At 40.8% G+C, this 26496-nt stretch overlaps 1 protein-coding gene across 1 annotated transcript in view; it reads left to right on the forward strand.

Moving 5' to 3' along the window:
• The window catches only part of snx29 (sorting nexin 29), a 102800-nt gene that overhangs the window by 50485 nt on the left and 25819 nt on the right, over positions 1–26496 (forward strand). The window contains exons 15-18 of the mRNA XM_026315599.2: positions 2211–2317; positions 14341–14457; positions 16049–16104; positions 16451–16532. Of these exons, the coding sequence (XP_026171384.1) occupies positions 2211–2317; positions 14341–14457; positions 16049–16104; positions 16451–16532 (362 nt within the window). The remainder of the gene's footprint in view (positions 1–2210; positions 2318–14340; positions 14458–16048; positions 16105–16450; positions 16533–26496) is intronic.

Below are 26496 nucleotides of genomic sequence, written 5' to 3' on the forward strand. Positions count from 1 at the left end.
GCTATTAGGCAGCTGACTGAAGCATACAGTATAGGGCTATTGGTGGGGCAGAGATAAGCTTGTGGGGATTGCTGTGCCGCTTGGCCCTTTGCAGGGGCCATGATAATGCTGTTAGCCTCTGTAGCCAGACTGTGTGTGTTTGTATGAGCGCTTGTGTACATACAACTTTCTGTAAGTGTGTGTGTGGGACTGGTGTGTTCCACGTTCAAGTAACTGTAGGGCACAGTGTAAATGACAGAATTCTTTTACACTGAGGTTTAAGTTAAAATGGACATTTCTCTGTTGTTGTAATGTGTGTTTTTACAAGGAAAACTAAAAGAATCTGTAGCAAGAAATAACAAGCAGGGCGCAAAACTGAGGAAACATTGTCCTGTTACTGGTCACCAGTTTGAAATTGAGTGATTGTAATGATACAGTGAATTTATAACTGGACCCTTGAACGGTAATATTTGATAAAGAAGGTTCTTTCTTACAGTAGGTGACCTGATTGTGAAGTACTTCAGTTGATACATGCCTCAGGAATGCCAGTGTCTCCTTCTTTGTCAGACCCATAGAGCTGCTAGCATGGTTATAGACAGTAAAGTAGTTGCATTCAGTTCTTCTACACTCTTACTTTAAGTACTTTAAGTACTGCCACATTGCCCTTTACCTTGCCATTTAACAACTAGAACCTGCTAAAGAGAAAATACATGGACAGTGTCTGTGATAAAATGTCTCACATTTGATTCAAGGACAGTCGATTATCTAAAAATGCACATGTGCACTCTGTGTGTGTGTGTGTGCGTGTGTGTGTGTGTGTGTGTGTGTGTGCGTGTGTGTGTGTGTGTGTGTGTGTGTCTGCAATATGCAGGGATTTTATCCATCCGCACTTTTTTAGTGTACCAGCCCCTGCCTGTGCCTCTCAGCAGCTATTTTCCCTACAGTCACATCTATTTAGAAGTACAACGAGGCAGCCTCTTTCATCCATATCTACATCACTCTGTCTAGACATTCAGACACTTACTGGGGGTTCACAGTTTATCTAATAACAGTCCAGCTGTGTATTTTCTAAACCCCCCTCCCCCCAAAAGAGCTATCACCAAAAGTTTATCTGAGTTCTGTGCAGCCCTTGGATATTCTGAATTTCTATTTCAGTACTTTATTTCTCTCTTTGTCTCAGATCTAATCGCTCTTGCTGTCTCTCCCTCCTCCTGGCCTCAGTGTGTTTGTCTAGGTGTTGAAATAACGGCGTTAATTTGCTTTTGCTGAGGTGAAAAAAAACAATCAGTCTTCCACCCACCCTGATGGAAAAAGATAGAGGGCTTATAATTCTGCTAAGTTCTGCTGTGCTTTCGCAGAGAGAACCTGATTAGTTGATGTTCATGGGCTCCGAAAGCAGCGCTTTGGGGTCTGTCGTGATGACTCTTGGCTGGTTAGTGAGCTACAGTAGTGCGAAGAAACAATAAGCTCTGTCTGAGCAGAGAGGCAGCGTAAAACAGGCGATGGTGAGAGAAGAGTTTATCATTTTGACAGAGCAGTGAAGTTTTCCAAGAAAGAAAAATGTGTGTGTGTGCGTGTGTGTGTGTGTGTGTGTGTGTGTGTGCGCACAGCTTATTAGATACACTTACAGTAGCTTAAATGAAAGTAGTCTAATACAACAGCCCTGTAATACATCTTCCCTTCATGAAGTAGATCCACAGCTGAACTGTACTGCATTATACATAGAGGGTTTCCTGCTCTTTAACCTAGCCTCACTGCTGTAAATAGGGTGGAAAAAAACAAAAGAAATCCCTGTCAGTATAACACAGTTATAATACAGTTCACCTGCACCTTTTATAGGTGGGCTCTTTGCAGGACTGTTATAAAGGTGTACTTTATAACTGCTAAATCAGTGTATTGTGTCTATTGTCATATACTTCAGTGTGTGGCATTAATGAAATGAAATGGGGATTCATGGCTCTTGCCTGGCTGGTAAGGTCTATGTTATTTACTGTAGATGTGCTGCTCTGTGTGCATTGTTTTTTTTCACAGCCAAAACAAAAGCATCAAACAGCTGCAGGTGTCACCACGCACTAGAGAAGACTAAACAATGTGCACAGTAGTCAGAAACCCACTGTTTATAAGTGGTAGTGAAAAGAGCTTCTCCTCGCAGTGTGTGTTTTGACATGTCACGGTATCTGTACGCATGGATAAACATACCTGTGTGCCCTCTCTCTCTCTTTCTGCTGCAGCCCTGTCTGTGTTACGGTCAAGTGAAGATCAGGCCCCTGCACCCCAGAATAAGTTCATGGGTGACATTGAGGAGCTGGCTGCTAGTTATGAACGGAAGCTCATAGAGGTGGGTGTTTTAATATTTACTCCTTCCTGTGTATTGTCTATACACTTGTGATCATTTCTTAGATGTGAAAATTAAAACTGCTCTTGTGTGTGTATGCTAAATGAGAGTCTGGAACCAGCAAATGGTTAGCTTAGCATGGCGTTGATCCTTTCATGTTATGGTTTGCGTGCAGATTAAAAAAAAAAAAAGCTACTTAGATATATATCATGTTAATTAGTGAGTTTATGACTGCTAATAGGTTGTTTTTATGCTTTTGACAGGCTAGCTGCTGCTTTAAATCATATTTCTATATGACATATTGACCCCTTCATTAAATTATTAGAATGAATTAATAAAACATGGCTATTACTGCTGTAAGTCTTTGCTCACTCTGACATCTTTACAGAATGAACCCAGCTGCTTCTCTTTGCAAAGACGAAGCCAGTTCTTGACTCTAAGCTTTATCTTGTTTGTTTTGCTGAAGAGGGCGAACATGTATTTTCCATCTGCATTTCACTCTTTATCGTCTGATACCTTCTGTTTCCAATAGAACAGGTCACTTCACTAGAAGCGAGACCTGCTCCCACACTATGTAAAAAATGGTGAATGGGTCAATAACATTAAAGTCTGTTTAGAGAAATGAAAGGGAATGTGCAATTCTCACCTCACAAATCTAAATGAAGCAGAGAATTGTACTTTCTGCAGATTTCAGACTCTTAACAGTGCTGCTCTCCCCAAGCAGGGTCTTCTTAAATATATTGATTGCAGTGCATGGCGAAGCTCTCTAATAACTGCACTTCAGGCATAATGTTGCCAGCAGCGAGTGATGATGGGAGTTCTCCAGTTTCCTGTTAGATTGACTGATGAGGCAGCAAGTCCAATGAGACTGAAATCCGCAGAGGAAAATTTCATATTCTGATGGACAGAGAGGTTTGTGTGTGCATGCATGAATAATTAATCCGTAGTTTTATATTTTTTTTAATAAGAAATAATTCTGCCTGTTTGTGGAAAAACTATGTTTTCACTCATTTATGGACATGTGTATGTGGGATGCATTTTTAATGGTGTTTACTTATTTGTTTGTTACTTATTTGTGTATTTGCTCGGCTGTCAGTGTCGATCGAGCTTTCACAGATTGCCTGGAGGACGGTCCTGGGACACAATGGCACCACAGGCTCTGCTCTGGTCCCAGGCCCTCCAGTCCTCTCTGGCTTTGTTTAAATAAGCCTGTCACACAGAATGCAGGTGTTTTTCTCCTCGTCTCTGATATGGAACAAGCTGTCTAGTGGAAATATTGTGAAATGTGAAAGTGGCCACAGGAGTGCAGCTAGTGCCTGCTCTTCGACTGATATCATTAGCCGGAGAGCCCCAGAGGAGTGAGAGCAGGACAGATATGCAGCAAACAGAAGATACAGATTGTTCTCATTATAGTTCACCACCAATATATTCACTAAATTGGTTTAATAGGAGTTGCCATAACGTTCGAAGGGACAGTGGAACAGTCAGTGTTGTAATATTTGTATGAAATGAGGGACGAGAGATACAAGAAAAAAGAGGTGCTGGTCTTTTGTTGTTAGTGTGCATGTCACCAGCACCACTGTTGATCATTGTGTGAGGATTGAGAAATTGTCTGATATACATTAGTAGCTGTCAGCACTCCACATTCAGCTGTCTCACTCCAGTGACTGAGACAAAGTCTGACCAACCAACTTATTGATTTTTGAAAATGTCACATCGAACCTTGTTGAATACATAGAGACCTGCAAGACACAAATAAATATTGGACAGGGCACAGCCTTCATTAACCTGGGAAACACGCCCGCGTTTGTGGCCTAATTCAATTTTAATTTAATGATGCTAATGCATTGTATTGACTTTGACTATTTATATTTGAGCCAGATCTCAGGCATCTGCCTGCTCATCTGTTTATGGCTCCTGTCAGTGCACTGTGGATGGCTCTAAAAACATTTGTCTATGTGATGTGTAGTAAAAAGCCACAGTGCAGCTCTGCATGTGGGTGGTTTTATGCCTTGTAGGACAATTTTCAGGCGAAGGCTAAATGTCTGTCACTGAATGGAGCCCCATATTGCTGGTTCTATTGAAACCCCTGATTGCAGCATTCAAGGCATCAAATGGGACGCTCCAGGTGAGAAATAAAAATAAAAGCATTTATTTTACTGATTTGGAATAAAAGAATCTCACTGAAAGCCAACCAGTTTACCAGATATCTTTGAATTTGATTAGTTGATTTATTTTTTTATATACTTAAATCACATCAAGCAGCAAAGTTGTTACTGCAAAGTTATTATCAAACAATTGCCAACACAAACATCCCCCAGACATAGATAAACATTAGCATTCATTCATGTTTCCATCCTCCTAATAAATTAGAGATCAGTGCTCACTATCGAGGATTTGGATCTTGGGTGTTTGTCTAAATGTGTTAAAAACTTTGTTAACTAAGCGGGGCCAACTTTGTAGGGTGTAATGTTCTCCAAGTGTTTTCAAGTGTTTGCGCTTTGGTTTCCTGCTGGTCTCCTCCTCCTGTTTACAGATTCATAGGCCAGGTACTTTGGGAATAGACGAGAATGTAAGTGTGGCTGTGTTTGTCTTTTTATTAACAGGTTGCTGATTTACCTGAGCATCTGTCTTTTTTTTTTTTAGCCATAGCATACTTTAGGTTTGTCCACCCCTAAGCCATTATTCAGCCAAATGACTAAGAGCTTGGATTGATATCCAGCAGTGAGTTTTTGTGGAGGAAGCATTTATTTTTATTTTTACCCTTTGATGATTCCAGGATCTTTTCCAGCCACCTCCTTGCTCTCTCTCCCCTCACTCTGTCACTTTCAGCTCTACGCCTTCACGTCTCTGCTGCATGCATTCACCACGTGTGTAAATTCCTCTCTGGGTGATTTCTCACACAAATCCGCATGGGTGTCTGATCTGCAGTAAGTGGGTTTACAAGTGGGAGGACGTATCCCAGTGGACTTTGATGCCTGTGTGAAGTGAAAGAAAAGCTGATGATATGTGGAGTGAGAGAGGAAAATCAAGGAGGGGGAAAAAAAATGAAACTACAACAGCTTGCAACAACAAATTAAAATGCACAAGCACTTTAATTTTCCTCTTTGTTGCTTGCTATTTTTCTATTGTGTGCGAGTAATAAAAACAAATTGCATAATGCAAATAACATGTCCACTGAGATTCCTGAGAAACAGCACAAATGCATGACATGGATCTGCGAAGCTCGAGTAATGAGGAAAGGGTAGGCAGGTAGTGATGTAACACAGCCTCTTATCAGTGCCTGCAGGCTGTTGGTGTCAGGCTGGAGATACATAGTACACTAACTAATTACACTTTGAATCCGTTTTGAAACTGAAGTGCTAGTTGCATGGATATGGCCATTTGTTGTTGTTATTAGCCCTTTTATAGATCGAATGACCTATGGATGTATTTTTGCGTTTTATATTTTCACTCACTTTAATGAAAATGTTAACGTCACCTACATATGGTGTATGTGCTAATTTACTGTGAAATGGATGAAAACTCTGGGCCTGGGTAATTGGGTCACATGACAACTGAACTAACACGGTCCCAAACACAGTCCAAATCCTCCACACCTTTCACAACCTTCACAGTTTGACTAGCAATAGAAACTTTTTATTATATAGGAACTAAATTGGAAGAACAACAACTCACTTCATGAGGCAAACAGGGAGCGAAAGAACTCCAACTTAACTACTTTTATTTATAAAACTTAACAAATGATGGCACTGGTTCTTTATTTTCCTTGTCTTCCAACCAGTTTAAAGTCCGCGTGGCGGGTGAAGCAAACATCAGTGCTCAAACTAATCTGATTTTGTAATTTATTCATTTGGCTTGTGAACAAACTGCGGTTCGATGGTTGAATGCGTTAACCCTAATCCAGGCTGAAAGGTGAGTTTCTAAGCAGCTGCTGCAGATGCAGTATGTTGTTTACCATCTGTGAAACTGTAAACTCCTACCTACGGCACCTGCAAATGGAAACCATCAGGAGGTGCCTCAGTTTTTGAGGTAATTCAGGAGAGATCCTTTGTGCTTCACTAATGCTGTAAAGTAACTCGTCTGTAGCTCAAAGGCTGGATCATTCTAACACAAATTCTCCAGCAGATGCCTGACTCATATCATAATTCATAAACAGACTCCAGATGCATTAGGTGTCTGGTGACTGTGCAGTTACAGTACAGCACATCTTTCCTTTCTTGTTTTCCTTTCCCATGGTGAATTTTTATATCTGCTATGACACATTGATAAGCAGAGGGAGAGTGCTTTTGGAGGATAGAGGGGATATGGGTTGTAACTTCCAGTGGGAACAGGGATTCTCCCTTTGATCTGCAAGTTCATTATTTAAGCATAAACAACATCAAGAACAAGAACAACAATTATGAGCCACCAACTCAGAATCTCCAGTGTTCGGAGACGAGACGCATTAATAACCAAGTGAATATGCCTCCATATGCCTGCACGATGCCTGTTGTCTTTGCTGTGTATTGCAAGTAAGTGTGACCCTGGAAAAGCCAAAATACTGCATAATACATGCTCCTTTTCTCAGAATAAAGCAGGTGAATCTGCTTTGAAGTGTTTGCACAAGCTGAGTACAAAAGCCTCTAGGCCTTATTAAGTTTACTTTCTCACATATATTTTTTTGTTGTGTAGGATTTTCAGATTAAAATAGGAATCCTCACTCTTACCTAAATCACTCTAATGATTTCAGTGTTTCAATCGCTTTTGTAAACATTTTATTACTGTACGGATGAATCATTTAGGAACAATCATCACATCAGTATTAAAACTTAATGTTCCTATTTCAGAGCTTGACAATGTTTATGTATTGTATGTAAAAGTCATATATCTTGTCTCTGCTACTTTTAGCACTGAGCTCAGTGGGGAAACGACTGCTGGATGCAGGCGTGAGGCTGCTGAAGCTCTGCAGCAGGAGGAAAAGTCTGTTAAAAACAAGTCTTAACTTAATTAACAGATTTTTTTTGCCATCCTCCTAATCTGTTTACTGTTCCCAGCCCCCGTCTTAGTCACTGTCTGTTACAGACTTGTTCATGAATGGCACAAATCCAGTTTACACTAATAATGGTGGCAACATTTTTCTGAAAATTCTTTTTTAATTTTCTGAAGCAGTGGGTCCATGAACAGTCAGCAGACAAAAGAAGCTTCATCATTTCTGTCCAGATAGAGCAGATTCTGTCAGCTGAAATGACAGGTGTCACTAGCAGATTTCCTCAGCTGTCGCCAGGATAGAAAACGCTTGGGTTGGGTTGTGCCGGGCTGATTCATTTATACCAAAAACCTTGTGTTCACCAGTCACAGGTCGCTGTTTCTTGCATCATGTAAGTACAGATTCATGTACAAATAAGTGATCCCGCCATGTGCAGCAATAATCTGTAACTTCCAACCTTATATAAACTCCTAATTTAATACTGGCAAAGTCCTGTCGGTGTGCATTAAAATTCTGCCTCTTAGTGAAAGTGACTACTTTTAGAAAGTAAACCCAATCTTCATCTGTCCAAATAGTTTTGGCATGCATAGACTGGGAGAACATGCGCTGAGAGAGGCCTTTAGTTCTGTGAAAGTTCATCCGCATGTGATGAAAACACCCTGTAATTAAAGATGACAGACTGTACTGTAACATTGTCATCTCAAAGCAATACTACCACCTAACCAAAAGATGTGTGATCCAAGTGCACATGGAGCTTGCCGTGTGATGCGGCAGTGACAAAGACCTATGTCTGTAGCTGCCATGGGCCAGATTTAGCCTTTTCTACAAAAACTCCTATTTCTGTCTTTTTTTTTTATTGGTCCATCTGCCGCTTTCATGTGCTCACACGTCTTGACACATCTCTCTCCATCTCTCTCTGTATCTCCTTTTTTTTTTCACCTCGGTTCAGAGTGGACAGCACAGCTTGCGATGTCTATATCGGTCCTCTCTCACACTCTTTTTCTTCCTTTTTTGCCCGTCGTTCAGCCATGTCTCTTCCTGTTTAGGAGCAGCTGTGCTGAAGTGAGTCAGACGCACAGATACACAAGCTGTGTTTAGATTTACAAAGTAACCCAAAATTGGCCATGTTCTGGTTGACGGCGTTTCACCCATTTTTAAGATGTTTAAACAAACCTTTGATACCCTGCAACTGGGTCTGCCTTATGCCACGAGTTAAAAAAGATGAAAGAATTTTCCTTTCATGTCCTGGTGTTCTGCCCATTATGAAATGGTCCCAGCTGCAATACGAGCACTAAGAACCGCCTGCCACTGGGTTTCATGTAACATCACGGTGCAGTGAACATTCAGGTTTAAAAAAAAAAAAAATTTTCATTTGAGTCGCACAGGAGACAAATGTACAGGATTTAACTTGAGGAGCCGTCACCCAAAATATTATCAAAGAAGAATTAACATCAGGACACGACTGGTTCTTCTGTTTCTGCTTCAGTGAGCAAAGCATCCACGTCATGCTGCCACTCATATTTTCAGGCCTTCACCAGAAACTTCTAATGTCAAGTATAAAAAAGTAAAAAAAAGCTAATGGAGACACCTGGGGTGTAGTAAAGTACAAACGGAGAAAGGGGCTTTTCCTACATTCACAAAGCATCTGTGTCTCGGTGTGTACTTGTATTTAGCCAAACTCAGCACTTGAGTGCTCAGGTTACAGGAAGACTTCCCTGTGTAGGTGAACATTAGCGACTGCGTGTGAGCACTGATATCAGCTCTACCCTGTTCTCTTTCTCTGTCCTTTTCCTGCACCTCAGTCTGTTTGACCGTGCGTGTTTTCATATCCTCTTCCTTGACCTCATTTTGCTCCACCCTGTCTCTATTAATTAGGGTTATTAGGTTTTGCTTGCTCTGCTCTTCTACCTTGATCTCTGTTTTGTTTTTTTTTTTAAGCAGGCATTTCGTAGCCTCTTTATTCAAGCCAGCTCAGCTTGGTTCAGATCAGATCATACACTGGGGGAGAGGAGAGGAAGAGATTCTGTAGAGATGGGAGAGGATAGCAGGAGGATATGTGTTGTGTCAAGGAGAGATATTGTGTTTGTGTCAGTGTGTGTGTTTGTGCGTGTGCCTTTCAGTAGTTTTATAGAGGGTGTTTATGTGAGGAGCTTGTGGTCGGGATCACTTGGGTGGCACTTAGCTGTGATGTCTCCAGCAGTGCCAACAGTTGCATCATACTAAAACCGGCCCTGCAGGCCACCATCTGATGGCAAACAACAATTTGTGTCACTGCTCTGCTGGTCCCGTTTTCAGTCATAGCAGGTCATAAAACCTTACCTTATTTTTCATGCATTAACTCTAAATATGGCAAAGATTATATAAGTGTGACTGATAACATCACTTTGGGTTTTGCAATAAAACAAAAAAAGTATACTTTACTTTTCACTTGCTTTTTAGTGCAGCTGTAGTTTGCAGTTTTGGATAGAGTAAATGATACCAATTTCTCTTTGTTACACAGAGAATAACCAATATGGATGGTAATGTTTACTGCCAGACATACTGTTTACAGTGCATTTGTCATATTAATCATATTAGGAGAGGATGTGTTTAAAATGGGGTCAGATCATAATGTTATTTTCTCCTTTTACAGTTCAGTTTCAGCTTTTTTACTCCCACCTCCAATTTCTATACTAAGAGTAGAACAAATGTCAAATTATCAGTATCAGTGCCATGGACAGTGAAATATATTCTATGTTCACTGAAAAAAAACATGGCATGAGTTGCACTCATAGTTTCCATTTGTTCCGCTAATTAATTCCGAATATGTCACATTGTTGTAGTACAAACTTACCATTAGTGGAATGTATGTTTTTCTTTGCTAGGTCATGTTTTCAATCTGATTTCTATAGCTTCCAGTAAATGCAGTGAACAGTGACCCTGTTTATTCTCACACAGGAAAAGCTGGTTAATTGTGGAAGAATTACATTTCTGAAAAATGAGAAAAGTAATGGGCTAATTTGAAAGAGTTCTGTTTATATTCACTTTCTCACTAAAAGGCTTTGTGCATATCACTGACCCCTGAAACACATCAGTGCTTGATAATCCAATGTCAGTCTGTGCAATAAGTTAATAGCAGATAGATCACATTGTCTACAGACCACTGTAGACACCCTACCAGTAGTCAAAAACCTTTTAGGGTTCCTTCCATACATACAATTTCCTTTAATTGACCGAGTAAAGGAACACACTTTAAGTCAGGAATGCTAAATCCATGGATGGTATTTGCATTTGCAGCAGTATGAAACTGGCTTCCACATACTAAGCTGAGAAATGCCCTGTAAACCAGGGATTTCAAAGAGATTTGTAAACAAGTTGCTCATTTTGTCTGCCTTGTCTCCTCCAGCAGAACATTGCAACACATTCTGGTCACTTTTGGTCCTGAGCTTTGATCACAGGAACGCCTGTGGGAGCAGACAACAGCAGCCTGTCAGGCTTCTACTCTGCTGACCTGTGGAGCTGTGAGCGATGTTGTGACGTTATTCTGGTTTCACACAAAAGCTTTTCGACTTGAAACTGGAGGAAATTGTAAGCCGGTCCATCATTTTTGACAATAACAAGTTAGAGCTCATGTTGTGAGTCTCAGGGGAAGAGACTTGTTGAAAGTAGACACACATGCCACAAGCATTGACAAAGTTAGAACCAATCTCATCTGCCCAGCTTAATTATCTTTTTTTATGCTGCGTTCTTTGGATCCAGTTTATGACATTTTTTGTCATGTCATTGTTGTATGAATCAGTTAACCTTAACTCTCAGCCTAACGTGTATTGACAGTGCCCTTTAGCTCTTGACATCCTATTAACCACTTTGTACTGTACTGATCTCAATTAGCCCGTGTCCTGCAGATATCTATTGACTGATAACAGCTTGAAGTGAGCCTTTGGGTGGCCTTCAGACCAGAATGGTCAGCCAGAGAGGAGGATAATGCAACTGCCCATTACATGTAAGGTCCAGGTGTGAGTGAACTAACATTGAAGCATGGCTGTGCATGTTAACGGCCCTGCACCAGTAGAGAAGATAAACTTGACCACTATTAGGTGTGTGGAATTATCATATCCACATTCCAATACGCTTTCGCATAAAGCAACTCATGTGCTCTCACATACACATACTCTCCTGCACGTGCAGATGCACACACATGCACATGCTGGAGAATGATGAGCTGATTAGCTTCCTCTCTCTGAGAATTAATTGGGTTTTTTCCACGGTTAAAATTAATTCCCTCTTTTAGAATGTCCCGTATTAATCAGCTATGGTTAAATAAATAGAGGTGATGAATTGCTGGTGTGCTGAGGACAATCGGTGTTTTTTGGTGTGTGGCCACTTCATGTGGAGCTTTTTTGATGTGAGCATAACATGGTGTGTGGGTGTTTTAATTTTTTTTTTTTCTTTTTTCGAACAAACATAAGGGTTCATTCAGGATACAGACATCGAGATGTCAAATTTGGGGATTAATATTTGAGCTGGAGTCGGTTATGTTTTATGTTCAAAGATTACCATCAGCTGTGTTTTATTGCTCTATGGCCCTGTCTGATCCTGAGATTTGTAACGTCTCTGCATGTACATATTGACTGAGGACACTGAGACATCTCTTTTATTGAGTTAAAACATAAAGTGTGAAGCCAGGGGATCAGATGAGCCCAGAAGCTTGTAGGCAGTTTGATTCACATGGTCTCAGTTGAATGCTGTCCACATTACGCATGCATGATCTAAGTAAATGAAGTGTTTTTATTTTCCCTTATTTCTTAAATTTGATTTTTTTTTTTTTTTTTTTTTTTTTTTTTTAAAGTGCTCAATTTATTATAAGTCAAATTAGCTGCAGGGGATCGAAGGCCTTCCCAAACTCCCAGACTTGCTGCAAATTGTTTATTTTATACTTTAGATGGATTACTGCCTACAGAGCCCAGGTTGCATTTATCAGTGTAGATTTAACAGCCTGCGAGAAGAGACAGACTTTATTATTCTCTTCATAACTTCTGAGCTGCAGTTAAACAGTTATATGGGTTGAAACAAAGACAGACAAATTGAAGCAGAGTTTCCGTGATGAAACTTTCTTGCTATGTTGTCGCTGTAATGTTGCGGATATAAATAATGCAGTGACATGTAATTGAAGCAGTGTTATTTGAAAAGATCATACACGCAACATTTAGCATCTTCCCCTAAGTAAGCAATTAGAAAATAAAGTCAATACTCTGATTCGACTTTAAGCCAACCACAGCTCCTGAATGAGAGTGTGATCTGCTGTGTGCTGTGAATAATGCATTTGAGAGCGAAGACATATCTGCACAGGCTTATCTTTGCTGCAAGGGCCTCCTTTATATTGAATACCCCACCTGAGAAGGTTAAGCCAGTTAATTTAGCATTATCATTAGATCCCTTAAAACAGTCAACACGCCATCAATTTTTAGGGTCACAATTTATTTCAGCTTCCAAATTATTTCCCCAGATTTCTCAGTGACTCTACCTTTTACAATTTTGCTGTCTGCCCCAATTTAAATTTTAAGTTCCAGAAGGAGGAATATTTGTTGTTATCTGGCCCTGAGGCAGTCTGCTTCAGAGGAGGGGAAGCCTTGCTTCCTGAATTTTGGAAATGGTGTTGTCATGGCAACTAAAGGCTTGAAACTACTTCAGTAGCACTGCAAAAGCCTGGCTTTAGTGAATTTTGTAAAAATTTTATTAAACATTTATTAAATGTTGCTCACACTGTACAAATATATGACAAATACCCACAGTCCCTCAGCCCCTGCACTGTGTGAAAATGGCATCTTTTCTAGCAACATTAGCTCAAGAAACATTGTCTTGCAAAACCAAATCTGTCCTTTAACTACATGACTAAAGTGGAGCAGAGGGTAAAGTGGCTACCTGTTTCAAACCTAATGGGACTCGCCTGGTTAAATAAAATACAAAACTGTTGCCCTCACCAACATTAAAAGCACCCTCACAGGTCCCGTCGCTCTTCTCCCTGCTCATCACATGCATACTCACGCTGGCAATAAAGCCTAAGCTGTCTCATTGCAGAGTTAGATAAATACTGTTATTTTGTTGTTGTTGCATGTTGTTTTTGTTATACAGGCTCAAAACAAAATCCTGCTGCTTTTAGTGTAGCCCTTGTTTCCCCTCATGAAATACAGACTGCTGTTTTTGTGCTTGACATTTTTTTTTTCTGTGTGGTCATAATGTTCAATTTCAGATATGGACAGGTAGTGAAAAAGAAATGTGCTTTGACATAAAACTATTTTGTGACATATTTGTCTGCTTCAGTCATTTGATAAATCAGGTTTATTATGATCACCGTTGTTGTTATTGCATAAGGGGTCTCTCCTCCTTTATGGCAAAGTGTGTGAGCTCTTAAATGGGATGTGAATAAGTTGACGTGTGAAGGTCGGTGTTGGAGCAGCGGTGGCTCATAAGCTTGGCTCACCTGTCAGCCAGAGACAGCGTTTTGCTGAAGCAGCTGTGACGGCAGGTGTCCTCCATACAGCAGAGTGTGTGTCACAGCTGTCAGTCTCCTGACAGAGACCTGTCTGCACTGTCCAGCCTGGTTAGGCAGACTGGCCACACACACACACACACACACACACACACACGATAGATTGGCCAGATTTGCATAAGCACACGTATGTGAATAACACCGCGTCAAGGTTAGTTAGAGCTGAAGACAATTGATTAGCAGGCTGCCAGGGCTCTGACTGTTCAGGATATGAACTGGTTTCACCCCCCTCACTCTCCATCTTTGTCTTTCTCTCCTTATGTCTCTCGCCCCTTTCCTCTTGCATCCTTCCCGTCTCTGTTAGGGGTTTGAGTGTTTCCCAGAATCGGTCCTGCTGTCAACATCCATTACGTATTGCCTGGAGTGCTTCTGCCTTTTGTGTGTGAAACATACAATTAGAATTGTATTTTTGAATGTTTTCAAGCTGTACATGATGTTGTTTCCATCACTTTTTGATTTGTGTTTTACAACGATGTTCTACTGCATAATTAATTTAAGTCAGTTTTTATTTGTGCTTGTGTTCTGCAGGTGGCCGAGATGCACGGTGAGTTGATCGAGTTTAATGAGCGCTTGTACCGTTCCCTCATGGCCAAAGACCATCTCATTGTCCAGATGAGACAGGAACTCATCGACCTGAGAGGACCAGTGAGTTGACTCAACACACACTCACTGATGTCCACTCTCATCTGATTTCTCTGCAGGCTTTCCTCCTGCCTAGGCCTTTCTGTCACCCTGCCATTTTCCAGACTCTCACTCCTGTTTGATTTTCATCTCCACTTTGCCTGTTTGTTTTTTGTTTTTTTTTTCACTGGTCCTCTGCCTCGTTTTTCTCTGTGGTCAATGACTGCCAACAATGGTTAAGTGAATTATTCTTGTAGTTGTCATCTGTGAGATCCCTGTGTTTTGGCCCTTCTGTACAGCCGGTCCCTGAGATAATCTGTCAGTCACACAGTGCATCCACTGCTCACATCTTTCTACTTTTCTCTTGGTAAAGATTGATTTTCTTTAAGTGAAGCTGTTACAGTGTATGCTCAGCCACAGCGCCTGTCACTGCTAATACCAACTGTCCCCTGTTAAAAGGGTATATCAAACAAACTTTTTCTCAGCACTTTGAAATTCTTCTACAATAACAACAAACACGCAGAGAAAGCCAACATCTAGTCATGCTCAGGAGAGTGTGAAGCAGCCTGGAAACACACAGTGTCCACTGTGTGAGTTGAAACGGCAGCAGTGATGGGGGCCTCCGGCTGAAGATAGGACCTCTTATCCCTCAGCTTCAGCCCTGCTCTGCTGGACCACTCACTGTGTCTGTTTGTGTGTCCCTCCCTGGCTCATGATTACTGCACGATTCCAGCTCCTATGAGTTGCTGTGGTCCAGTCATTTTCTCTCCACCTCTGTCTGTCTGTGTGTGTGAGACTTGGGTTTCATCAAAGCCTGGACGCTGGAGACCACACTGACAGGGGCTGTGGTGACAGTGTTTTCGCCCAGGTTTGTCACGCACTCATCCAGCAGGCCAACATCTGGGCCTGGTCATATGGTTCCTCAAGAGACCTGGAAACAAAAAGTGAAATAATTCACAGTCTTGATGCACTTAGTTTATCAGGTTAGGACAATCACAGTTGCTACTGTTCAATATCAGAGGATATTCATCAACATCCTCAGGCTCACATGACACATATACATAAAGAGGAGATGTGTACTTCAGATGAGTATTGATAATAACAGTGGATGCCACCCTGTTTTGTCTGACACAATGTAACCTCACAGTATATCAGATGAGCTTAAGTACCCCTTCACCAACACCACCTATCAAAAAAACTGTTAATTTCACTAGCATGGAGTTTATTTATGCTTAAAAAGTGAATATTTTTCTGACAGTGTTTAGGTCATTTGGTTCAGGTTGCACTTGTACTGCTGCTACATGGAGCTGTCTGTTTATTTTACTCTTTATTCAGTGAATAAACTGATTAAACAGTCGTTATTTTTTAGTTATTTCAACTATGAAGTCATTGTTTTAGCTATCTGTTGCTATTTCATTGCTAGTGGTTTACTGGTTACTGTGGCAGCATATTTACTGAGAGTTAACATCATAGCACTATGCCTTTTGATTTTCCTAACTTACACAGTGTCTTGATATATATTTTTTCAAATTACTGAGCTCCTCCACAGTCTTTCCTCATACCCACTGACAACTGCAGAAGTGCCCCCCTCAATCTCCCCATTCTCATTTCCCAGGTTCCAGGTGACTTGAGCCAGACATCAGATGACCCCAGTCTGTCAGATTTTGAGACGTAAGAATATTTCTCTTATATTTTTCCTTCATTACCGTCTTCTCCTCACTGTATTTTTTAAGTGCGGTATCTCACCCATATCATCTCTTCCTGTATAAGTTCTTCTTTCTAGATTTACCTGTATACAAAGCTCCAACATTGTTTGGTTTCACACATTTCCTTCCTTCCACTCCCAGTTCATGACCAATTTAGGTTTCGTGGCGTTTTACCAGAGTGAGCTGTAATTTGCCGTAGCTGTCCAAGCACGGTGCTGACACACTGTTGATGTTGCTGCTGCCAGTGATAATGATAATGATGATGATAATGACGACGGCAGTGAAGACGGTTTGTTGTTTGTGTCACTCAGGGCTCATCGTGCTCTCATCAACGTGTGGATCCCCTCTGTGTTCCTGCAGGGCAGAGCAGCCAACGCTTACCACGTCTATCAGGTACTTTCAGACAAATTTATATGGCTCTGTCTGAGCAGTGGCTTTGGTCTAGGAGGTAAGAGTAGTTTCATAACAAGGTACTGATTTATTTATGTTATGGCCAAAAGTTAAAGGACAGGACAAAGACATGTTGTGATCATCTTTGGATTGAAATATAACTAATACTACAAAGGAAAGGGTTTCATTACGCCATAGAATGAGAGTAAATGACCAAACCCTGAAATAATTATACATTAGACCAAGTTTGCATGAATACCTCATCATCAGTGTTCATTAGCATTGTTGCATTGAATGTGTCAGAACACCTTGCTGGCCTTTCTTAGGTTGGCTGTATACTTGAGTTTTCCAAAGACCAGCTCCAATACCCGCCTGTCATATCATAAAGTTAATAGTCCGACAGTGTTTAGAAAAGGAGGCTAAAAAGTGTTGTCTAGAACATTATCCCTTGTTAGAGTGCCAAGAAAAGAAAATGTAACAAAATAATACTGTGTTTTTAGTGTGTTTTTTTTAGTGGTAGTGGTTTAATGTGACACTCTCTTTTAGTCTTGTCCTGAAACTCAATATCGCTGTGTGTGTCATTGATTGGTGCCTCATCAAATATTTCTTCAATCCCAAAATACTGACCCACTTCAGTCTCTGCCACTTCTAAGTTTGGAATCAAGTCTTAGTGGAGCAGCATTTACACCAAAGATAAAATCACAACTGTACTTAACTAACAGAGTGGTTTCTGAGCCCTGCACCGAACTGCTGCTGCTGCTGCTGCTGCTTCTTGTATCTGTTGAAGCAGACAACGGTGGCTCATTCCCTCTGTGACTGTTTTACTCTGTCTGTCACATTAACAAGGTGTTATACCTCAGCTCTCGCACCACAGCCGTCCCCCGGACACTCAGGCATTCAGTCCCCTCATTGAGACAGAGACACACACACACACACTCACACGAACTGTCACTCTGCTACACATGGATATACACACAGTGTGTAGGAGAGACACAAATGTAATATTCATTTGATGAATACACACGTACAGATATACAAAGATTCAAGAAAACACACACAGACACACATCATAGGTTTTTATAGAAACTGATATGAGTCCAGGTTAGACACACACACACACACGACTTAGATACATAGAAACATGAGCATGTACAGTGGACACTCTTGTTCACACTATATAGAACTGCTTGTCAGACAAGAATAGCACACACACACACACACACACACAGGTTGTGCTGTTATCTGCTCTGTAGCCAGCAGGTACAACTGTAATGTTAGTCAGGGGAAACCAGATGGGACGGGAAGAGACAGGTGACACGTCCTCAGCTCGAACTGATAGTCAGGTCTGGCTGGCTGCAGAGCTCAGCTCGGCTCAACTTATACATAATAGATTTCAATTCTCAACTCATGACTCAAGCTGAGAGCCATTTGACACCTTTTTACGTGAAATCATCTCTATTCTCTGTTCGACAGGATAGAAGCATTGACGATAGTAAATAAGATGCATTTTTTAAAATACTTCTTGTCCATAATCTTCAGCCTCAAACTTTTTTTGCACAGATTCACAGATCAGTGTTCTTTATTGAAGTGAAAACACTTTGATTAAAATTTTTGAGCTTTTCTTACAGTAACGTGTTGAAAATGACTTGGAACTGGCATTTTCTGGTATTGGTGGCGGTAAAATGCTTAGTTGAAAGCAGCTTTTTTAAAATGCAGCACAGTGTTGGGAAAATGACTTATTCCCTGCAATTTGGGAGCTTAGTTATACTTTAGGCAGGAGGGTGCATCGTAAAGGTGCTTTCAGAAACACACAGTTTTGGATTCACTACAGACTCACGTCGCACTAACATAATATGCAAACTAGGCAGCTCGTGTCTTTCTTTAGGTGCAAATCAGCGCTAGATTTTCTGCAAAATAACCTCTCATCTTTAAAAACCTGGCTTATTTCAAAATACCTACTGCTGCTATGAGGTGTTTATTCAAAGAGTCTTGTTTTTTCTAATCCAATCCAAAAAGTACTTCCTATAAAGGGAACCCAAGATTAATGAGTTACACTATGTATTAATGTTTTGTTCTTATAATATTTTATATATGTGCATTCAAAATAGCACAGTAATATTTTGCTATCAGAGTTATCTTTAAGGAAATCCCACCGTCTTCAAATGAGTTAAATTTGATAACAGTTTGGACGAAAGTCTTCGCACATATGTTTCAGGTATCTGCCAAACTTTGGGCAATAATCAGTGTCCACCTGCAGTTTTACATTCATGGATTGACTCCAACATTGAACCCGAACATTTTTTCATGTGTTGCACTGATTTATCCTAATTTCTCTCTCTCAGTGACAGTCTCTATGAGACTGCTGTCCAGCTCTGGAGCTGGTATAAAACGCAGCCCATCTGGTGTATTGGATTCTTCCTTTTCCCCGAGCTATATTCGTCTAATGGCTCCCTGTGGAAACAGCTTTTGTTCTTAGACAGGCTAATGGATGGCCAAGGTTACTAGAGTCATTGTTGTTAAGGTGAGGTTGTTGTCGTGATTGAACACTGAGCCGACACTCCTAAAGACCTGAGTGTATCATGAGGAGAAGGCAGGGGTCTCCTTTAAAACACCCTCAAGTGGGTGCATAGGCTCCCCCCCCCCCCCATCTTTTTCTCATTCTCCAACTTGCACACACACGCATATGCTTGCAAAATTGAACCAATGATGAACGCAATGAGCCATAGCCGATGCCACAGAGGGTTTTGGGAGGCTCAGAGAGTGAATGGGATTTTAGAAGCTGGAGCCTAAGTCAGGTCGCAGCAACCTTGTGGTTGATAATAAGCACGCTAACAGCTCTATGCTGCTGCTAAAGTCCACCAGAGAGAAGGAAAGGCTGGTCTAACCACCGCCTCTCATGCTGTGTGTGTTCCTAAATGCCCGCTTCATCTCTTTCCCTCCTGCATCATCCCTGCTTCTCTCTGCCCATCTTTTTAGGGCTTCCTCTCCCTCACTTTCCCAGATTGCATGGCATTATGGTGGGGGTTAACGCTCCCATTTTCTCTTTTTGCATTTCTTCAGAGCCTCTTTGTGAAATGACTTCCATCTAAAACTCAGTAAGGCCTGTGGTTGGATGATGAGAGACAGACAGAGATGGAGAGCGAGAGACTGATGGATTTGCTCCATTATCAGTTAGTTTTGCTCTTTGTGTCAAGCTGTGCCTCTGGGACTTCAAGCCTCCTTGTGCCTCTTTTCCCCTTCTGAACCCATAATAATGAGAGAATTATACCGGCCATGGGAAATCAGCGTCTCTCCCCCACACAATACCAACAGTAGAGGTTATTATGGAGTGGAGAGAAGGAAGCATCATTTTCATGCCATCAACGAACGAGAGGAGTCATTGGTTTGTGGAGAAGTGTGTGTGTGTGTGTGTGTTGTCATTACCTGTGTATTTTAGGCAGATATTGAGGTTTGGAAAGAACATAAGTCAGGAGCTGTACAGAAATGAGGAGCTGGCCAGTTGGTGGGGTGTTCACAGTGGGTTTGCAATATTGTAGTTGGCTAAAGCTCACGTTCACGATGATATAGTTATTTATCATTTAGTTATTCATAGTTATTTCAAACAGCCACACTGGAATGTGGTGGGAGGTGTTCTACCACATGTTTTCCACTTCGCACCGTGTCTCCAGGTGAGAGCGATGGCCTCTGAGCTTTAAGTTCTGGTATAAGTCAAATCACGTTCATATACAACACATCATAAAGCCTGCCACTTTAAACCACGATGTTTGGCTCAAGGTATTTTCACGTTGTTCTTCCCAGACGCTGTGGGGTAGTTCTGCTGAGAAACTCACTGCTGTGCTGCTGTCTGATAGGAGCTTTCGGATTGTTGATTACTGTGGGTCCTACCTGTGGTGCTGCACCAGTGGGAGGGATAGGTTCTTTATAACGCAGCTGACATCACTGAGCTGTGATGAACTTTTTGTTTGCTGACAAAGAAGAGACAAAAAATAATTGTAATTATTTCTCTGCAATTGTACACTGATTGGGGTTTTTTGGAGAATAAGTTCACGCGATGTTGGTATTGTGAACTCCTGGGAAATTTAGTTTTCTGCTGCTGAATTAGGGCATCACTAACCAAAACACACCGAAAAACGTCTTCACACCAAAACGCATCAGTTTATATCCACAAGAGGGAACAGCTGGTATACAAGTAGCTTTAAAAAACTAGATAGGTTGCTACTAAACCCCAAACACACACACATACACACACTGCTAACATGCAAGTGGTGTTAGGTCAGCGTGAAGTGGAAGAGTTTCATTTTAAGAGCTTTGGCTCAGTGAACTCGCTGTGTTTACTACCCCTTTCATCAATTTAGCTGCTCATCATCATCCACCTCTCCTCGTACCACTTTACACAGCTGTCCTACTCTTCTTTCTTTTCTTTTTCAGCCCCACTATTTTTTTTTTTTTATTGCCCTCGCTCTCATTCTTTTGTTAACCTTCTCCCAAACATGTTCCATTTTTGGACAGGTTGGGGGATGGTGTTGCTCTTGATGATGAGCTCCAAGACAAAACGAGTGGGACCCTCCCACCTCCACAGTAGTTTGACAACAACAGTGAATCACACATTAAACCTTATGCCACTTCCCACATCAGACAAAAAAAACAAAACAAAAAAAAAAAAAAAATCACAGATATATTCAAAGACAGTGAGGGACTGTACTTGTGCATTTATCAGCGACATTTAGATTAACATTAAAGTGCAACACGCAGATAAAACCATTTTTAAAATGTACATTTAACATTTCTTCGAAATGACCACTTGCAAAATAAATTAATGATGTTTTTATGTTTTGTGAGGCATAGATGCAGCAATTCAGAGGAAAGTGTAGGCATAGAGCAGTGCTCTCATTAATGTTTTTACCATGAAATTACTGAACCACTCACACGCTGAGCTTGACAAAAATGTGAACTGTGCACTGTAAGTCTTGTAATACTGTGAGAAGTGTGTATGTACATGACATTATATAAAAAAATAGCAGCATGTCAGTAATGAGAACTAGCATTTCTGATCTACAACTCACTGGCTGTTTTACATATACTTTGAATAGATGCACATATATTCTAAATGAGCAAAAAAAAGGAAAAAAGAAACTCACTCTGTAATTTCCACACAAACTCAGGTCCTCACTGCAAACTTCTCACTGCTTTAATTATGTTAATGAGGCTGGGTAATGTCTGCTATAACTGTGCTCACTCTCAGAATTGTCCTCTTTCCTTTAGTCACATCTTTGTTCTCTTTCTCTAGAAGTGCGTTCAATTTAAGAGATACTGTTAGTAAAAAGTGTACGGTATACGCACATGTCCACTGCATTTTTTAGCACCTTTGTATTATCTTTTCAGCATATGCTTGTCTTCATGCATAGTACAGTAGCTTTAAATGTAGCTGTTTTTGTACCCTGAGAGAAAGCGAGGGCTGGAAGGTCCCAATTAATAGCAGTTACATAAACTGTCTTTGGCTTCCCTGCGCCTCCCAAAGCTTTTAATATGCACCATATAAAACCACATAAATCAACCACTCAATGAATAATTGAGACGTTCTTGCTGACACACTTTGAAACGTGTGCCCCCGCTGCCTGCATTGGACTGCCATCCCCGAGAGGAATGCAGCATTGGAAATGTGTTAGCACCTTTAATTTCTATATTAGCAATTGTGTATAGCTGGGTTTACTTGGGAGACTTGTGGCTGGTGAGGCAGAAAGCTTTACATCCAGATCTGCTCAGTGTGAGTTGCTCTGATTAGCCAGAGGCTCAGACCACACAGTGATGGACTGCCTTAGCTATGCAGATCAGATAATCCATCCATATGTATTAATGTGAACTTTGAGTGTGTGCATGTAGCTGTGTGTGTTCTGGTGTTGCGTTCAAAGACAGATGGATGTTCTGTTTTAAGATAATGCTGATGAGCGTGTGTGCATTTCTTCAGTGTGTCTGCGTGTCGCCGTGCTCATATAGGAATCTGAATGTGTGCGGATGTGGACGCAAGTGATTATGGTTATGATAATGGGCTGTTGGTGACAGAGGGAGATAACTATTATGTTGATGATGGTAATGATGAATGCTTTACAATGATGATGATAATTACAATCGTTGTCTTGGTCTTACATCTATCAGTCATTGATTAAACACTTTTTGGAAGACACAGAGGCTGCTTTTACTGCTGTACACTGCAGCACAGCTACACCAACTTCTGCATCAGTGTAATTTACATTACCGTTCCATTTAAGGTCCTTAAGTCATCACTCTTATCCAGGGTGATTCATAACAGGGAGGTTCAGTGTCTTGTTTGATGGCACTTCAACAAAATGCTTAGCTGCTGATGGACGTGTACTGACCTTAGTAGGACTTTAAAGCCATGATCCTTTAGGAGTAGGAGGAGAGGGATTCAATATAAAGCAGTACAATAGAATACAACTTCAAATAAATATGTATATATATATATATATATATATCATATATATATATATATATATATATATATATGATGACAAAATATCAGCTGTAACTTTCCTTTTGCAAAAATCTATAATATAAAAAGTGGTATTTCATAGCAGTGTTTGCTTGGTTTTCCATTGTAACAAGATGAGTTGTAGTTTACAGTTTTAATCATGACAGATTTAGTTTTTAATAAGGACAAAAATATGTTTTCAATAACTGGTAATGCCTCTAAAAATTGCCTACTGGGATAAGTTTTGGCCTCCAGCAACCCTACACAATAATCAGGTCTAGATAAACTGGATGGATAATACTGGATTTTGGCTGTGTCTCATCGCTCTTATCAGTCAAGTAAAACCTCAATCAGACAATGTTAACTACTCATTTAATACTCAGAATATTGCAATGCGCTGTGCAGTGCAAAATACAGCAAATTCAGGCAGAGAGTCTCATAAAAAACTGGACTACAATGTTTTTGGAATCCATGACATTGTACAAGTATTTTATTGTGTACACTATATACCTGTTCAGCCTGTAATTTGGTGTAACTGTATCCCACTCAGAGGATTTTTCATTGTGCTGCACGATCCCTCAATCCTGTACAATGAGGTGAGATGCTGCTGATAAGTGCTGCAGTCGTTTTCATTGGGAATCATTGTCTCTAAGTCATCTACATTAATCTTACTTAACACAGCTAAGACTAAGCTAAGCATCACTAGTTGGTGGAAATGGGATGTGATAGGCGGGCAGGGGACTCAAATCAGCCCTCTCTCTCCATGTGGGGATAGAGGTGGTGGAATCAGGATTTAGCTGGTGATGATATTCCTTAGGGGGAATGTGAAGACCTCTACGTCCGCCTTAACATGCCTTATTAGATCTGGACTGGGTGTCATTTGTCTGTCTCTGCCTCACCTCCCATCTCTGCTCTGCTCAGTCACCTTCCTCATGCTTGTTACTCCCAATTTGCATTTACCCATTTTTTTTTAATTTTTTTTTTGCATCTGTCTGATTCTACTTCTCAGGTTTCATTTCTTCCATCTCTCCACTTTCCCCTCCCCTCTTTTGTTCTGTCCCATTCAGCTCTACACCCTCAGCTCCCCGCCCTTACCCTCACTCATTTGCTCACTGGTTTCTTTACTACACTCACAGTCAAATCTCAGGACTCAGTGGTTCATTCATTCACATGAAAGAGGGGAAAAAAGAAAGCCTCTCCTACTGTGACTGAGTTTTTTAGTCAAGTGTTTGAGAAGGGACAGGAAAAAGGAGTGGTGGGAGGCAGAGAGCTGACAGGAGAAGGGAGTGGGAGATGAGAACAGAATAAGAGAAGTAATTGTGATAAAAGATGCAGATAAGAGCTGTGGCTTGCTCTGTTTTCCTCCTGCTGTGGCATCAGACCATTTTTCCTAGGTTTCCAACTTAGACATAGAGCACTTATATCTGGCTACCACCCGTTGCTCTTAAAGAATGTGTGCTGAGTCCTCGTGTGATAAAAAGCTTTACAGTGCCTGGTGTATTGATGGCTATTCTGCGTGAGGAAAAGAGCCTGGAAAATAGAGGAGCTGAAGCAGCCTCTTGGCCTTTGCAGCTATATTTTTAAATTGGTGGGATTCGATCATTGTCCAGCATGCTCGATGAGCATTTAACCTCCTGTCTTGTACCTGAAGCTGCAGTTACTACCAGAATCCAGGCGTTACTGTACTGTGTGTGCCTCACCTTCTCTCTGTAGATGAGCATAACATTACGTCATTTGCATTAATATGACTTTTAGCTTTGTGGTAACTAAGCCACATTTACACATGGCCATCACAATATTCAAAAGTCAGACCACATGGGATTTGGCTTCTTTAACAGTTGCATAATTAGGTGAACAGCTGCTGTAGCCAGGTGCACATAGTGGAGAATTTAGCAGCTACAGAGCCAGATATTTCACTTGAACTTAAAAGACGGAGGCACCGACATGTAAATGCTGGGTTTAGAGCTGGTTTCTGCTGCCCACAAATGGCAAAAAAAGTCAGATATAGCAGGTTTAAAAACAGTACAGTCTGTGGTTGTCATGACTTTTGAAAGTTTGCTCTGTAAGGAATAGCTTTTAGGTCACAGAGGGTTTGGCTTCACGTTGCTTTAAAAACTCACACTTCCAAGTACTAATTGCCAGGATGCTGTTATTGTACAGTAAATTATGCAAACAGACCCATGTTTGTGGCTGAAAACTATTAAGTTACTTCTGAGTTGTCATCTTTTTGTGTTTTTGTGTTGGCATTGTTTTGACTCCTGGGTGCAAATATGCATGTCCATGCCCATGCAGTTTGCTAACCAGCAATATGTAATAAAACAAAGCTTGGTTTCAACAAGAGTCTCTGTCAAAAGCACCAATATACAGTTAGTGATTAGCAGTGGGCCATTTTCTTGAATTTAAACAGTAAAATAGAAATCAGAATACTTTTAATAATAGGTCCCTTTCACATTTAAGTTGAGTTGTGAATATATATAATAGTGAATTGGTAAAAATGTGAGGAAAAACCCTCCAAGCACACTCTCTTTTAATTCAGTTAATAGTTTGAAATGAGAAACAAACCAAAGGAGGCAACACAAAAGTGATCTTTTGGTAGGCACATTGCTTATTACTCATCTGGTGCTATTTTCGAAGGTTTGGCCAATCCTGGGCACATGACATGTTTTGATTATTTTTTTTTTAAGGAAAAATAAACGAACAAATTCTGTCCAGTAAACAATCACAATAATTAGATGTCTTCAAGTGTTAATGCAAGTGCCATTAGTGTTTAATGCAATTACAAGTTAATTGCTTTCTGTTCTTTGAAGTTACATACAACTGTGTACATACAGTATGTATATAGATGGTTTAAATTATACTCAGGGTGTAATGACACTGTGTCTACTTCAGTCTTCCTGTCAGTGGCAAACACTTATATGTAGCTCCTCATTTGCCAAGTTATGTCTTGTAACCTTTCCTTGCTGTGAGAGGACAAGTCAAGGATAAGGTACCCTAATTGGTGAGGCAGGTACAAGAGACTTTCTTCTTCTGTGTTTTAACAGCTCACATATACCTCATAAACCTCCTGCAACCTGTCACAACCAGAGACACTGTGTAGGACACACAAAGGATGAATGCCTGTATTTTATCTGTGAAAATAAATGTCTCAGCCTTTATCGGTAGATGGGGAGTAGTTACAGTTTACATGCACAACCAAAGACCCGAGGGGATGGTGAGAGCGGACTTGGTCCAAAGGAAGGAGTCTGGTTCATCATATAAAGAGTATTATATTCCCAGCAGCACCACTGAATCCATCAATCAGGTTCATCAAAAGCAGTGGTCTGTGTTTGCTGCAGCAGCCTCGTCGCTTTCATTTGCTTCCCCTTAGCTACAGAACAATGGAGTTTGGATTATTTTGGTTGAAGTGCCACCCGTTGTTTCATCATGCTGCCACAATGATGTTATCAGTTGTTTTGCTTCTTGATTTCTTTGTGGACTCAG

Source organism: Mastacembelus armatus, chromosome 19 (assembly GCF_900324485.2).
Source record: "Mastacembelus armatus chromosome 19, fMasArm1.2, whole genome shotgun sequence".
NCBI lineage: Eukaryota > Metazoa > Chordata > Actinopteri > Synbranchiformes > Mastacembelidae > Mastacembelus > Mastacembelus armatus.